At 44.0% G+C, this 14,521-nt stretch overlaps 1 protein-coding gene and 1 long non-coding RNA gene across 16 annotated transcripts in view; one reads left to right on the plus strand and one right to left on the minus strand.

The window, feature by feature from the left end:
• The window catches only part of LOC122544668, a 17,382-nt gene extending 11,286 nt beyond the window's left edge, over nucleotides 1–6,096 (plus strand). The window contains exons 2-3 of the long non-coding RNA XR_006310430.1: nucleotides 797–800; nucleotides 6,085–6,096. This is a non-coding gene — a long non-coding RNA (uncharacterized LOC122544668). The remainder of the gene's footprint in view (nucleotides 1–796; nucleotides 801–6,084) is intronic.
• LOC122544514 (basement membrane-specific heparan sulfate proteoglycan core protein-like) overlaps nucleotides 1–14,521 on the minus strand; it is a 172,520-nt gene that overhangs the window by 4,245 nt on the left and 153,754 nt on the right. For all 15 annotated transcript variants that reach the window (XM_043683768.1, XM_043683764.1, XM_043683765.1 and 12 more), the window contains 5 exons: nucleotides 9,328–9,585; nucleotides 6,480–6,761; nucleotides 5,486–5,758; nucleotides 1,847–2,131; nucleotides 536–838 (listed from right to left, as the gene is read on the minus strand). In XM_043683768.1, coding sequence (XP_043539703.1) covers nucleotides 536–838; nucleotides 1,847–2,131; nucleotides 5,486–5,758; nucleotides 6,480–6,761; nucleotides 9,328–9,585 — 1,401 coding nt within the window. The remainder of the gene's footprint in view (nucleotides 1–535; nucleotides 839–1,846; nucleotides 2,132–5,485; nucleotides 5,759–6,479; nucleotides 6,762–9,327; nucleotides 9,586–14,521) is intronic.

Consider the following 14,521-nt stretch of genomic DNA (forward strand, 5'->3'; position numbering starts at 1 on the left):
AAACCCACGCAGACATGGGGAGAACGTGCAAACTCCACACAGTCAGTCGCCTGAGGCGGGAATTGAACCCGGATCTCTGGCGCTGTGAGGCAGCAGTGCTAACCACTGTGCCACCGTGCCGCCACCTGCTTCCTACTTCCCCTGTCCCTGCTCCTCATAATGTTGCACAATTCTATCGGGTTCCCCTCTCAACATGTATTGCTCTGTCGAAAATATCCCGAGTTTATCCAGCCTCCCTCTCTTCAACGCTGAAACGCTCCATCCCAAGCGAGATCCTGGTGAAACCATCTCTACACAAAGTCTCTCCGTGAGACTTTCAATTTCAGATTTTTATTGTGTTCAAACTCCACTATCTGGTGTGGCCGGGAACCCAGAAGTATGACTGAGGTCGCTGGATCAATAATCTCATGGTGATACCAACCGGCCATCATCTCCCGAACTGAGATTTATAACAGTTTATAACTGGCAAAGACTGGATGGAGTAAATGGTCTTTCTCTGTGCTCTGTCTATATTCGTTCCGACTGTCACTGTTACCTCGCAGTGTGAATTCGATGTCATCACTGGTCACGTTAAAAATAATGTCGTTGGTTCCTTTGTTGATTGCTGCACAGTGATACTTCCCAACATCGTCTCTCTGGAATGAATGAATAACCAGCTCACCACCATCAGCCGTTACATGGTAGCTTACACTACTGTTTCTCAATGGCACATTGTTATGGTACCAAAGGAACTGAGGCTGAGTGCCTTCCCCCACCAGACATCGGAGAACAAGGTCCTCCCCGGACTGTATCTCAGTCCCGTTGGTGCAGGAAATCAGCACAGCATCTTTGACAGGAACTGTGGAGAAAACACACAGAGATCAAAAAGATTGGAGTTCACCCATTGATTCAGACCATCAATGGGAAGGAGTACGAAACAATGAATATACAATAGAGTTAGGCAATGCGATAGGTTCAAAAAACTGATGTAATGAAGGGATGTTAATATACTGGAAAGAGTACCCAAGAAATTTACAACGAGTTTGCAAGGATTCACCAGTCTGAGTTATAGGGAGAGGCTGGATAAGTTAAGACCTTTACCTTTCCAGCGTAGGAGACTGAGGGAGAATCTGAAAGAAGTGTATACGATCATAAGAGGCACAGTTGAGGTGAATGCACTCAGTCTGTATCCCAGTGTTATGAAGTCGAGGACGAGAGGGTATCAGTTTAAGGTTCGAGGGGAAAGAATATAAGGGAACCTGAGGGGCAGTACCTTTACACGTAAGGTGGTACACATCTGGAATGAGCTGTGAGGGGAAGTGATTGAGGTGGACACACCAACAATATTTAAAACACATTTAGACAAGTACATGGATGGGAAAGGTTCAAAAGGCTAAGCGGCAAGTGCAGGGGCATGGGGTTAGCGTGTTTGGACGTTTTGGTTGGCATGAACAAGTTTGCACAGAAGGGCCCGTTTTCATGCTGTAAGACTCTATGATTATGACATCTAGGTATATGCCGCTTTCGTGTCAAAAAGTGTGGTGCTGGAAAATCACAGCCGGTCAGGCAGCATTTGAGCATTCCTGTGAAGAGCTTATGGTCGAAACGTCAATTCTCTTGCTCCATGGATGCTGTCTGACCAGCTGTGCTTTTCGAGCGCCACAGTTTTTGACTCTGATCTCCAGCATCTAAGTTCCCCCCACCCCCCCCACCCTCTCTCTCTCTCTCTCTCTCTCTCTCTCTCTGTCGCTTAAGTCAAAACTGTGGCCTTTTAGAACAAAGTACCAACCTTGAGCATATCCCAGCAGCAGTCGTCAGTGAGCTGATAATTCAGTTACACTTTGGGAGAGAGTCTTTGTGAACTCACCTATCACCGTGATCGCGATGTCTTCACTGTGCTGAGGTCCTGTCACCTCATTTCTCACTGAGCAATGGTAAAGCCCTTCGTCCCTTCTGTTGATAGCTCCAATGTTATAAACCACCTCAGTGCTGTTGGAAAGCTCCCTGTACAGTTCCACACTTGAGCTGTTGTAGAATTGGTAATAAATCGGCAGAGAACCATTGGAGACTGAACAGATTAAGGATCCCGTATCTCCTTCGATTAGCCCCTTTCCGGGTTGAATTATTAGTTCTGGTTTTGACACCGGAATTCCTATAAATATAGACAAAGGCTAGGTCCTTGTGTTTGGCGGAGTTAATTGCAAACTTAATTATGAACATCATCACAGTCACATAAAAATGCATATATTTTGTTTTCTGTTCATTCTTTGGATTTGAGTGTCACTGGGTAGTCCAGTATTTATTGCTCATTCCTAGTTACACAGAGGGCAGTTAAGGTTTGTCAGGTTGTAATCATATAGATTCCCTTTGGAATTGATTTCAAATTCTCCAATCTGCTAAGGTGGGATTTGAGTCCTGTATATGAGCCGACACTCTGAATTCATAGGACATAGATCAGTACAGTACAGGGACAGGCCCTTCAGCCCACCATGTCTGCGCATAACTGTGACGTCATTCTGTATGAATTCCATCTGCCTGCATATGGTCTGTGTCCCTCTGTTCCCTATGTATTAATGTATCTATCTATATGGCTCTTAACCATTGTTATCGTATTTGTTTCTACCAACTGCTCTGGCAGAGTGTGTGCCAGGCACCTATGATTCTGTGTGGAATGATAGAGTCATAGAGATGTAGCACACGGAGACAGACACTTAGTCCAACTCGCCCATGCTGACCAGATGTCCTAAATTAATCTGCCAGCACTTGGCCCATATCCCGCTAAACTATTCCAATTATATACACAACCAGATACCTGTAAATTATTTTTAGATTAGATTCCTTACAGCCTGGAAACAGGCACTTCAGCCCAACAAGTTCACACCGACCCTCCGAAGAGTAACCATCCCCCCCCCATATTTATCCATGACTAATGTACCTAAAGCTACGGGCAGTTTAGCATGGACAATTCACCTGACACGCACATCTTTGGATTTTGGGAGGAAATCGGAGCACCCGGAGAAAACACACGCAGACAACTGGAGAATGTGCAAACTCCACATAGACAGTCGTCCGAGGCTGGAATCGAACCCAGGTCCTTGGCGTTGGGAGGCAGCAGTACTAACCACTGTGCCACCGTATTGCGTTCTGCCAGCCTCTACCAGTTCCTCAGACAGCTCATTCTATAGCCGCACCACTATGTGTATGAAACAGTTGCCCCTGAGATTCCTTTTAAAATTTCTCCTTCTCACCCTCAACATATGCCCTCTAGTTCTGGATTCCCCCACCCCAGAGAAAAATACCTTGTCCATTTAGCCTATATATGCCCTTGATGATTTTATAAACCTCTATAAAGGCATCTCTCAGCCTCCGATGCTTCAAGAAAAACAATTCCAGCCAATTCAGCCTCTTCCTAAAGCTCAAATCCTCCGACCCTGGCAAAATACTTGCAAATCTTTTCTGAAAATTTTCAAGTTTGACAAGATCCTTCCAATAGAGGTGTGGCCAGAATTACACACAACGTTCCAAAAGTAACCTAACCAATGTTAGGCCGCATCATGACATCCCAACAGCCGCATCATGACATCCCAACTCGTGTACTCAATGCTCCGACCAATAAAGGAAAGCATACCAAACACCTTCTTCATTATCCTATGAGACACCAGTTTCAAGAAACTATGAATGGGCACTCCAATTGCTCTTTTCACAGCAACACATCAGTCCTGCTCTGATTTGCCTTTCCAAAATGCAGCTCCTCACATTTACTAAACTAAACTCCATCTGCCACTCCTCAGCTTATTGTCCGATCTGGATCAAGATCCTGTTGTACACTGAGTTAACATTTCCACGCACTTCTCCTTTAAACTCTCCTCCTCTCACTGTAAAGCGGTGTCCCCTAACCTAGTATCTGACATTTTCACCCTGGAAGAAAGACTCTGACTATCCAGCCTGTCCATGCCCCTCTTAATTTTATATCTGTCAATCAGATCTCCCCACAGACTCAAGTACTCTCGTGTAAACAATACAGGTGTGTCCAACCTCTCCTCATATCTCACATACTTCCATCAAGGCAACATCCCGGTTAACCCTTTTCTCACCCTCTTGAAAGCCTCTACATCTTTCCTAAAGTGTGGGACCAGAACTGCACACAATCCTCCAAATGTGGTGGAATTAAATTCTTAAACAGTTGCAATATAACTTTCCAAATTTTATACGCATTGAGCCGACTGATAATGGCAAGCATGCCATATGGCTGCTTTCACAGCTTATCTGCTTCTGTTTCCACTTTCAGAGAATTATGGACGTGCACCCTAAAATTCCTCTGTATATCAATGCTCCCCAGGATCTTGACATTTACTGTAAATTTCTCCTACTAAAAATGCATCACCTTACCACCTTACCACCCGACACCTGGAGGAAGTACGCCTCATATTCCGCCTTGGGACCCTGCAACCACACGGGATCAATGTGGATTTCACCAGCTTCCTCATTTGCCCCCTGCCCCTCCACATTATACCAGTCTCAAGCCTGCAATTCGGCAATGCCCTCATGACCTGGAAATCACCTTTCCCATCTAACCACTCCACCCCACCCCCCCCCCCCCCCCACTCCGACCTATGGCCTTCTCCCTCAATTTCACCTATCTATCGTATTCCAAGGTGTCTTCCCCCTAACCACACACCCCTCCCATTTATCTCTTAGCCCTCTGGCCCCCAAGCCTAATTCCTGATGAAGGGTTTATGCCCAAAAGTTGATTCTTCTGCTCCTGGGATGCTGCCTAAGCTGATGTGCTTTTCCAGCACCTTAGTATCGACTATTGTACCCAGCATCTGCAGTCCTCACTTACCCCTCAACTGACCTTAGTCCTGATTAAACTCCATTTACGGTTTCTGGGCTTATCTTTCAGGATGATCTACATTCTTTTATTAACTTCCTCACTATCCACGACGCCACCAATTTTCATGTTATCTGCAAACTTACTAATTAGACATGGTAAACGCAAGAAAGATGCTCGTGATAATCAACAGACATCCAGGGCGTCACAGTCGGAAGGGAAATAGGGCACGATTGAGATTGTGAGGAATATCTTCACCCAGAGAGTGGGGACCGTGTGGCATTCTCTGCCACAGAAAATAACCAGTGCCTGTACATTGAAAGTTGTTGGAAAAGGAGCTGGATAGAGTACTTATGGCCCAAAGGAATGGAGAAAGGGGACAGGAGACTGAGGTGGATGACCAGCCACAAACCTAGTGAATAGGCAGAGCAAGATGGAAGGAATGATGGGCTATTCCCATTCACATATTTCCGTAATTCTCTGGGACAGTGAATCCCACAGACCTCCAATCTCTGGCTGAAGATAATTCTCCTCATCTCAGTCATAAATAACCCACCGATTATCCTGTGTTGTGTTTATCTCGCTCATAGATTGTGAGATGCGGAACATGATGATAATTTGTTTCTGTTCTGAATCTTTAACAGTTAAAAAAGGAGGATAATAAATGGGACTCACGTCTGATGGACAAATCGAGCTGATTACTGCGTTTCCACACCTTCCCGTTTGTGACTTCACAGTGGTAAGTACCCGAGTCTGCTGGATGAGCTGACTCAGAGATGTAATCGCTGTGGTCGGATGAAGACTGAAGAGGGACACTATTTCTGTAAAAGGTGTACCACAAGGAAGCTTGGAAGGGATTTTCTTCAATGCAGCACAGCAGTTCAATCCGGTGACCATCAAACAGCTGTCCCTCAGGACGCACAGTCAACTTAGGGACAGCGAATGACTCTGAAAAGCAGAAGGACATGTTTCTGTTTCAACCTGTAGAATGCCTGGGCTTGGGAAAGCTCAGTGATTAGAATGAGAGTAAGAAAATCCCGAGGCGGTGTGAGTACAGGAGACTCAGAACAATATTTCAAGGCCAGTGAAGGCTATCAGTATCGTGTCAACTCAAGATCAGATTTTGTGATGATTGCGATTGTATTTGGAATGAACACGTACAACTACAGCGAGAGAATTGTGCCCAGTTCTGGAATCCACTTTCTAGTAGGGACGGAATAGCACTGGGGGAGGGTGCAGCGAGATTGGACAGACTGGGCTTTTTAATTCCTTAGAGCAGAGGAGACGAGGGTGGAGCTCATGATTGAGTTGTATGATACTATGAGGGAGTATAAATAGGGTCGACAGGAGGAAAGCCTTCCCCTTGATGAGATCAAAAGCAGAAGGGGATAGGTGTAGATTGACGGTAAATGGTAGAAAGCTTCGAGAGAATATGAGGAAAAGCATTTTCACTGAGAGATCTAGAGCTCACTGCTCCTGTAATGGTGGGAGAGGCAAAAACGCTTATCACAGTGAAGAAGTGTTTTGATATGTACTCGCGAGAACAAGGTTATGCTGCTGCATGCTGGGGAAGTAGGGATTAGAGAATAGCGAGGTGGCTGCTTCTCACTTGATTGCTCCAAGGGTCTTTATTTATTCTGGGGACTCTGCAATAGTGACAGATAGTTACGCTTAATGGAAATGTGAATGTTGTCGCTCCTCTTTCTCAGACTGTAAACTGCCTCAATCGCTTCACAGCTGTAATTCCCAGAATCATTTGCAGCCGTTGCATTGATCGTGTACACGCTGCTATGATCAGGCACCGTCTTCAGGGCGTCGCTGTCTCTGTGAAACGAGTAATGAAACTGGACGGAGGGCCGTGCCATCTGGACAGTGCACGTCAGCATGAGCCGGAGCCCCTCGAATACTTCAGCCGCTGGCCCCACCCGCAACACGGGCTTTGCAAAGCGTTCTGGAATGTAACACACAATTGGGATTCATGAATCTACTGTTATCACAGAGCGAAAGGCGCAATGATGACACGGGGTGAAGAATTTGAGCATTTACTGACAAAGGACAGTGGAGACGGAGAAACTTTATTTTTCTCGTACATTCCAAAATTCAAATTCTATTTTGATGCCACTAAATTCTTAGAATCGTAGATTCTTGCAGCATGGAAACATAACTCTCTGCCCAACCCGTCCATGCTGACCAGGTTTACAGATCCAGTCCCATTTGCCAGCATTTGCCACTAACCCTCTGAACGTTTCATATCTAAGTAACTATTGATATGTCTTCTCAATACTGGAATTGTACCAGTCTCCACCATTTGCTTTGGCGGTTCGTTTCATACACACACTGCTCACAGTGTAAAAACGTTGCCCCTTAGGGTTTTTTAAAATCTTTCCCCTCTCACCTTGAAGCTATGCTGTCCAGTTTTCAACTCTCCTATCCTGGTGAAAAGAGCTTGGCTATTCAGGATATCTAAACCCCTCCCAATTTTAAGAGCCTCTATAACGTCACCGCTCAGTCTCCTGTGCTCCAACCTATCCATTAAATATAAACCTCCACTCTCGATAACACCCCAGTAAACCTTTTCTGGCACCATTTCAAAGTCGATTTCCACAACAAAAATTGAATCCAGATCCCAAGAACGTGCCCTTGGTCTCTGGATTAATAGTCCATTGGTAATACCACTGTGTCGTCAATGTGTGGCTGAGCCTTACGCCATGTAATGCCTCAACTGCAATATTCTCTTTTCTAATGAATGTTTCAATCATATCTTCATCCATAAAATATTGAGTATTTGTCTTCATGACCTGAACCATAAAATTAAAATTCTTTATATCTCCTTTGCTACGCTAGTCAATCCATCTTGAACCTTTGTGTTTTGGTTCACTCACTCTCCTCAAATGAGGACAGACTCCCAATCTTTGTCCTCAGACTCTTCTCCTTATGTTGTAAAATACCAGCCTCAAACCCCATCACAAGCTTCGCCTCAATCAAACAAATAGTTGCCACAGCTTTTATGTACCCTACAGATCAACATAACTCAGCACAGTGTCTTGGAAGACTTTTCAGCGCCTCCTCAATTGTCGCTGCACATTTCTTAAAATGAGGGATGCAAGAGAGCGCTGGCACCGTGATTGCATTATGAAAGTATGTATTGTCATAAAACTGGAAAGAGTTTACAAGGATGTTATCGAGACTGGAGGGTCTGAGTTACAGCTGGTTAGGCTGTAACTTATTTCCCTGGAAGCTCAGAGATTAAGGATGACCATTTACCAGTTCATAACATCAAAAAGGCATAGATATGACGAATACACATGGTCTGTTCCCCGGGGTAGGAGATTCCAAAACGAGAAGGCATAGGTTTAAACTGAGAGGGGAAAGATTTAAAGGTGTCCTGAGATGCACTTTTTATTCACACAGAGAGTAGTACTTGCATTGAGCAAGCGACCGGCGGAAGTAGTAGAGGTTGGTACAATTATTACATTTAAAAAACGTTTGGACAGGGGCATAGATAATAACAGTTTGGAAGGGTAAGTGCCAAACACAGACAAGTGGGTCTAGTTCAGTTTTGAAAACCAGGTCGGCACGGACGAGTAGGGCTGAAGGGCCTGCTTGCATGGTGGAATCAATGTGTAAGACTCACAGGATTGCACCCTCTTCACTGTACATCACTGCCACTTGAGCTTTGTTTTCCTGCTGGAAGGAGAGCGGTGCCAGCAGCCAGTACTGGCTAAGCTCACCATGAAGGGCTCTCCACACCTATGTATGGTACCATCAGATTAAACCACCAATCTCCTGCCTCGTTAATGAGACAGGGACGGTGGTGACTTTGCTATCGCTCCCATTACTCATAAAGCGTTAAAGAGAGATGGGGTTTGACAAAGTAGACAGAGAGAGGATGTTTTCCCGTGTGCGACAATCTGGAACAATCGGTTATCATTTCAGGATAAGGGGTTGGGGCAGACTGAAAACCGAAATGAGGAAGAATGGATTCTCTCAAAGGTGGCGGGCGTGATGACTAGAGAGTGAATAAGATTGTGTTGTTTACTCTGAGGCAGAGACAGTGGTTAGAGGGAGGCGCGGGAAGGGACCTGACGGAGATGTGTAAGGTTATGGGGAACATGGAACCGGCGGATAGGATGCAGTTGTTGCCCTTGGGTCAGAGGTTAATAACATGGGGGAGGGTATCCTGTTAAAGTGAAAGGCAGAGGGGGATTTCAGGATAGTTTCACCTAGAGGGTGATGAGGGTCTGGAATGCACTGCCTGGGAGGTTAGCTGAGGAGGGAAACTTCACAACCTTTAAAAGGTACTTGGACGAGCACTTGAAATGTCATAATATTCAAGGCTGTGGGGCCTAGTGCAGGAAAGTGGGGTTGTTTTGATTTTGCTTGCTCTGACAATGCAGACGTAATGGGCCGAATGTACTCTTCTGCATTGTATGATTCAGAATGTGTCCAGTGTTTTAAAAAGCCCTCCAGAGAAATGAAAACATTGTTTCCGACAGATTGTAACTCCAGGTAATTACCTTGAACCTGAACATCAACAGGCCATGATATGTACGGGTACACTTTACAGCTGTACAATCCACTGTCATCGGTGCTGTTTATTTTAATGCTGTGCGAAGACTCACGTTTTTCAGACTTCATTGAATGGATCATCTTGCCTTTTTTATAAAAGGTAAATTCTGTCTCCCACCAAATATCTAATCTGGACCGACAATTCAGTTTCACTGTCTCTCCTTCCAAAGGTGAAACTGGGACAACGTGGAAAGCCACATTTCCATCTAAGATTGAAAGCAAAGTTGTATCATTGCAGTTTACCACAGGCTATCACTTCGCTGGCAACTGTTCCGAAAACATTCACTATCACATTGTTTCTGGAATGGGTTTACGAGTATCACTCCAGCCAAACTATCCTCGATATTTTCTACAATCCATTCTGAATAAATAAATAAATAACATTCATTTGATTTCAACTCATCTTCAAAATTGAGTACAGGTTTGGTTCCCCTTACCGAGGAAGGGATCTTAAGACCATAAGAAATTAGAACGGGGGAGGTCACTCAGCTCCATTCCCCGTCGTAAAGAGTCAAATAATATCAGTCAGAACCCTTTCTTGTCTCAACTGAAAGCAAATGCGTGTAGAGATGAGGAGAAGAAGATGTACAGATACAACACGAGGATCGAAGCAAAAGTTTTTTCAAGAAGTTATGACTTGGACGTGCCTCTGTTGGACTGGGGTGGACAAAGTTAAAAACCATACAACACCAGGTTATAGTACAACAGGTTTATTTGGAAACACAACCATCTGATGAAGGAACAGCGCTCTGAAATCCAATGCTTCCAAAGAAATCTATTGGATGATAACCTTATGTTGCATGATTTTTAACTTAAAAAATGTTAAAAGAGTAAAAGGCAACGACTGGAAATATTACAATAGCAGCAAGATGCACAATCAGCAAGATAAATAGACATAGGACTGTCAGTTCTTAATGATATTATATAACACTCTCAGATATCAGAGTAAAGGATCCTGTAGGCAGTAGTGATCCTTCATTCCTGATGAAGGGCTTTTGCCCGAAACGTCGATTTTGCCTGTCCTCGGATGCTGCCTGAATTGCTGTGCTCTTCCAGCACCACTGATCCAGAATCTGGTTTCCAGCATCTGCAGTCATTGTTTTTACATCGTAAATTATAGTTGATAGAGATCAGTTAGTTGGATCAGAATCGGAATTAATAGAGAAAGGAAGCACACCACTCTCTGGGTGAAAGCACTTCTCCTCATTTCACTGCTACCTGATTTACTTGAAACTGTGACCCCCTGGTTCTGAACATCCACACCCAACCTCCAGGATCATCAGGACATACTTCCTGCGTTTCCCTGCCTTTTCATAGAGTAAATGTCGTTTGTCCAATCAGTCCACGCTGACCCTGTTCGCAAAATAAACTAGTCCTAACAACCTGCATTTAGCCTATATTCTCCAAACCATTCCTATAAATGCCTTTTCAACATTACAACTGTGTCTGAATTCACCACTTCCCCTGGCAGTTCATTTCACACACCAATCACTCTGTGTAAAAAAAAACTTGCCCTAAAGACCTTTCTTAAAAAATTTTCTCTTCTCAACTTAAAAATATGCCCTCGAGTTTTGAATTCCTCCATCAAAGGGAAAAGATGCTTGTAATTCACCTTATCTATGCTTCTCATGATCTGAGAACCTCAAAATTGTCAACCATCAACCTCCACTACTCCAGTGAAAAATGTTCCAGTTTTTCCAATCTGTTTTTGTGTCTCAAACCTTCCATTCCCAGAAACATTCTGCTAAATCATTCCAGTACTCTCTCTGGTTTAGCAATATCCTTCCTATATCAGGGCAACCAGGATTGCACTCAGTATTCTAGAAGAGGCCTCAGCAACAACCTGCACAACCTCAAACTAACATCCTAACGCCGATACTCAAAGGCTTGATCAAAGAAGGCAAGTATGCTAAATGACTTTTTACACGCTCTGTAATACAAATTTCAAAGAACTGTGCACCTGTGCGCCTAAATTCCTCTGTTGTACAACGCTGGCCAAGGCCCTATCATTAATTACATCAAGTAATGTATTTGTATAACCAAAATATCATACATTTATCCAAATTAAACTCTATCTGCTACTCCTCAGCCCATTGATGCAACTGATCAAGACTCTTTGTATTCTTAAGTAACCTGTTTCATTGTTCACTATACCTCCAATTTTTCATCCTTGTCATTTGCATGCTTACTAACCATGCCTCCAATATTCTCATCCAAATCGTTTAATTGAATCACAAATAACAGTGGACACTGCAACAAACCTTATTGAACAAGACATGCCCTATTCCTCCAATCTGAAAACAACCTTCCAACATTACTGTTTCCTGCCATTAAACCAATTTGTATCCAGTTCACAAGCTCATCCTAAATTCCATGTGATGTAACTGTCCTAATTAGTCAATCATGCGGAACCTTATCAAAGGTTTTACTGACGTCCAAGTAAACAACTCTCCACTCTCTTTTTTTGTTCACTTCATTAACAAGTTCAATCAAGTTTGTTAGAATATATTTTCCATGCACCAAACCATGCTAACTCCCTAATCAATCCTCTCCTCTCCAAATGCATGTAAACACTATCTTTCATAACCACGTCCAACAACTTATCTATCACTGATATCAGACACACAAATCTCTAGCTTCCAGGCTTCTCATTACAGCCTTTCTTTAACAAAGGCTCAATATTAGCCATCCTAGAATATCAGGTTGTGTGTGTGTGTGTGTGTGTGCGTGTACGCGTGTGTGGCGTATGCAGACATGAGACATGAGACAAATGGTGTGGAAATTTTTATTCAATGTTCACCACCAGGATGAAAGGAAACATCCGTGTGGCCAGTGATGAGCAATGGCCTTCTCATGAAAGGGCAGTGCTGCGTGATCAAAAAAGTGAAGGAGAGGGCAATGATTAAATCATAAGTTCATAGATCATACAAATCTTTCAACACGGCTTTGTGAGGGGCAGGTCATGCCTATCAAATCTTATCGAGTTCTTTGTGGATGTGACTAGAAAAGTTGATGAGGGTCGAGCTGTGGATGTGGATTATATGGACTTCAGCAAGGCATTTGATAAGGTTCCCCATGGTAGGCTTATTCAGAAGGTCTGGAGGAATGGGATTCAGGGGAACATAGCTGTCTGGCCAACAGAAGACAGCGAGTGGTAGTAGAAGGAAAATATTCTGCCTGGAAGTCAGTGGTGAGTGGTGTTCCACAGGGCTCTGTCCTTGGGCCTCTACTGTTTGTAATTTTTATTAATGACTTGGATGAGGGGATTGAAGGATGGGTCAGCAAGTTTGCAGATGACACAAAGGTTGGAGGTGTCGTTGACAGTATAGAGGGCTGTTGTAGGCTGCAGCAGGACATTGACAGGATGCAGAGATGGGCTGAGAGGTGGCAGATGAAGTTCAACCTGGATAAATGCGAGGTGATGCATTTTGGAAGGTCGAATTTGAAAGCTGAGTACAGGATTAAGGATAGGATTCTTGGCAGTGTGGAGGAACAGAGGGATCCTGGGGTGCAGGTACATAGATCCCTAAAAACGGCCATCCAAGTGGATAGAGTTGTTCTGGTCGCCCTATTATAAGAACGATGTGGATGCTTTGGAGAGGGTTCAGAGGAGGTTTACCAGAATACTGCCTGGACTGGAAGGCTTATCTTATGAAGAGAGGTTGACTGAGCTCGGACTATTTTCATTGGAGAAAAGGACGAGGAGAAGAGGGGATCTAATTGAGGTATATAAGATAATGAGAGGCATAGATAGAGTCAATAGCCAGAGACCATTTCCCAGGGCAGAAATTGCTAACACGAGGGGTCATAGTTTTAAGCTGGTTGGAGGAAAGTACAGAGGGGAAGTCAGAGGCGAGTTCTTTACACAGAGAGTTGTGAGAGCATGGAATGGGTTGCCAGCAGCAGTTGTGGAGGCAGGGTCACTGGGGACATTTAGGAGACTCCTGGACATGCATATTGTCACAGAAATTTGAAGGTGCATACGTGAGGATCAGTGGTTGGCACAACATCGTGGGTTGAAGGGCCTGTTCTGTGCTGTACTGTTCTATGTTCTATGTTCTAAATATTATTACTCAGAGCCCTGCAATTGCGTCCATAATGTCTTGGAATACATTCGATCAGGTCCTGGTGATTTGTTTACCTTTATGTTTGCTGAGACTACCGGCACTATTTCGTCTGTAATGTCATTTGTTTTCAAAACATTAATATTCATTTCCCAGAGTTCTCTAGCCTCTACTCCTTTCTGAAAAGTAAAAACTGTCGCAAAATATTACCTTAACATCTCCTATTAGAATTTTATAGTTTTCTGCCAGATCCCTTCCTCGTTCTTCTAAGCTCTAGTGAATATAATCCTAACCAATCCAGTCTCTCATCATATATAGTTGACCACCATCTAATTGTCTGTCCCGAATTGCCCATTGCGAAGGTGGTGTTGAGCTTCCTTCTTGAACCACCACAGTCCATGTGCTGTAGATAGACTCACAATGCCCTGAGGGAGCGAATTCCAGCATTTTGACCAAGCGGCACAGAAGAAACTACTGACATATTTCGAAGTCAGGATGGTGAGTGGCTTGGAGGGGAAGCTGCAGGGTACAAGGTTCCCATGTATCTGCTGCCTTTTAGATGGAAGCGGTCATGGGTTTTGAAGGTGCTGTCTGAAGATCTTCCGTGAACTTCTGCAGTGCATTTTGTAGATAGTACACACTGCTGTTACGAAGCGTCAGTCGTGGATCGACACCATCCAAGGACAAAGCAGCCAGTTGAGCTTCTGCACGAAACTCCACGATGTCGATAGTAGGAACTCAGTGTTGGTAACACCCTTAAATGTCAAGGGGTGATGGTTAAATTCTGCCTCGATATTAACTCCCAGGATGTTAAAAGTGGGGAGATGTGAACACCATTGAATGTCAAGGGGCAATGATTAGATTGTCTCTTATTGGAAATGGTCATTGCCTATCACTTGTGTGGCGCGAATGTTACTTACCACTTGATAGCACAACTGTGGATATTAATCAGACATTTTTGCATTTGGACATGGACCGTTTCAGTATCTGAGAAGTGGTGAATGGAGCAACTATCAGTGAACATCACCGCTTCTGACCTTTTCATGGAAGGAAGATCATTGATGAAACATCTCTGCTC

Source organism: Chiloscyllium plagiosum, chromosome 50 (genome assembly GCF_004010195.1).
Source record: "Chiloscyllium plagiosum isolate BGI_BamShark_2017 chromosome 50, ASM401019v2, whole genome shotgun sequence".
Classification (NCBI taxonomy): Eukaryota; Metazoa; Chordata; class Chondrichthyes; order Orectolobiformes; family Hemiscylliidae; genus Chiloscyllium; species Chiloscyllium plagiosum.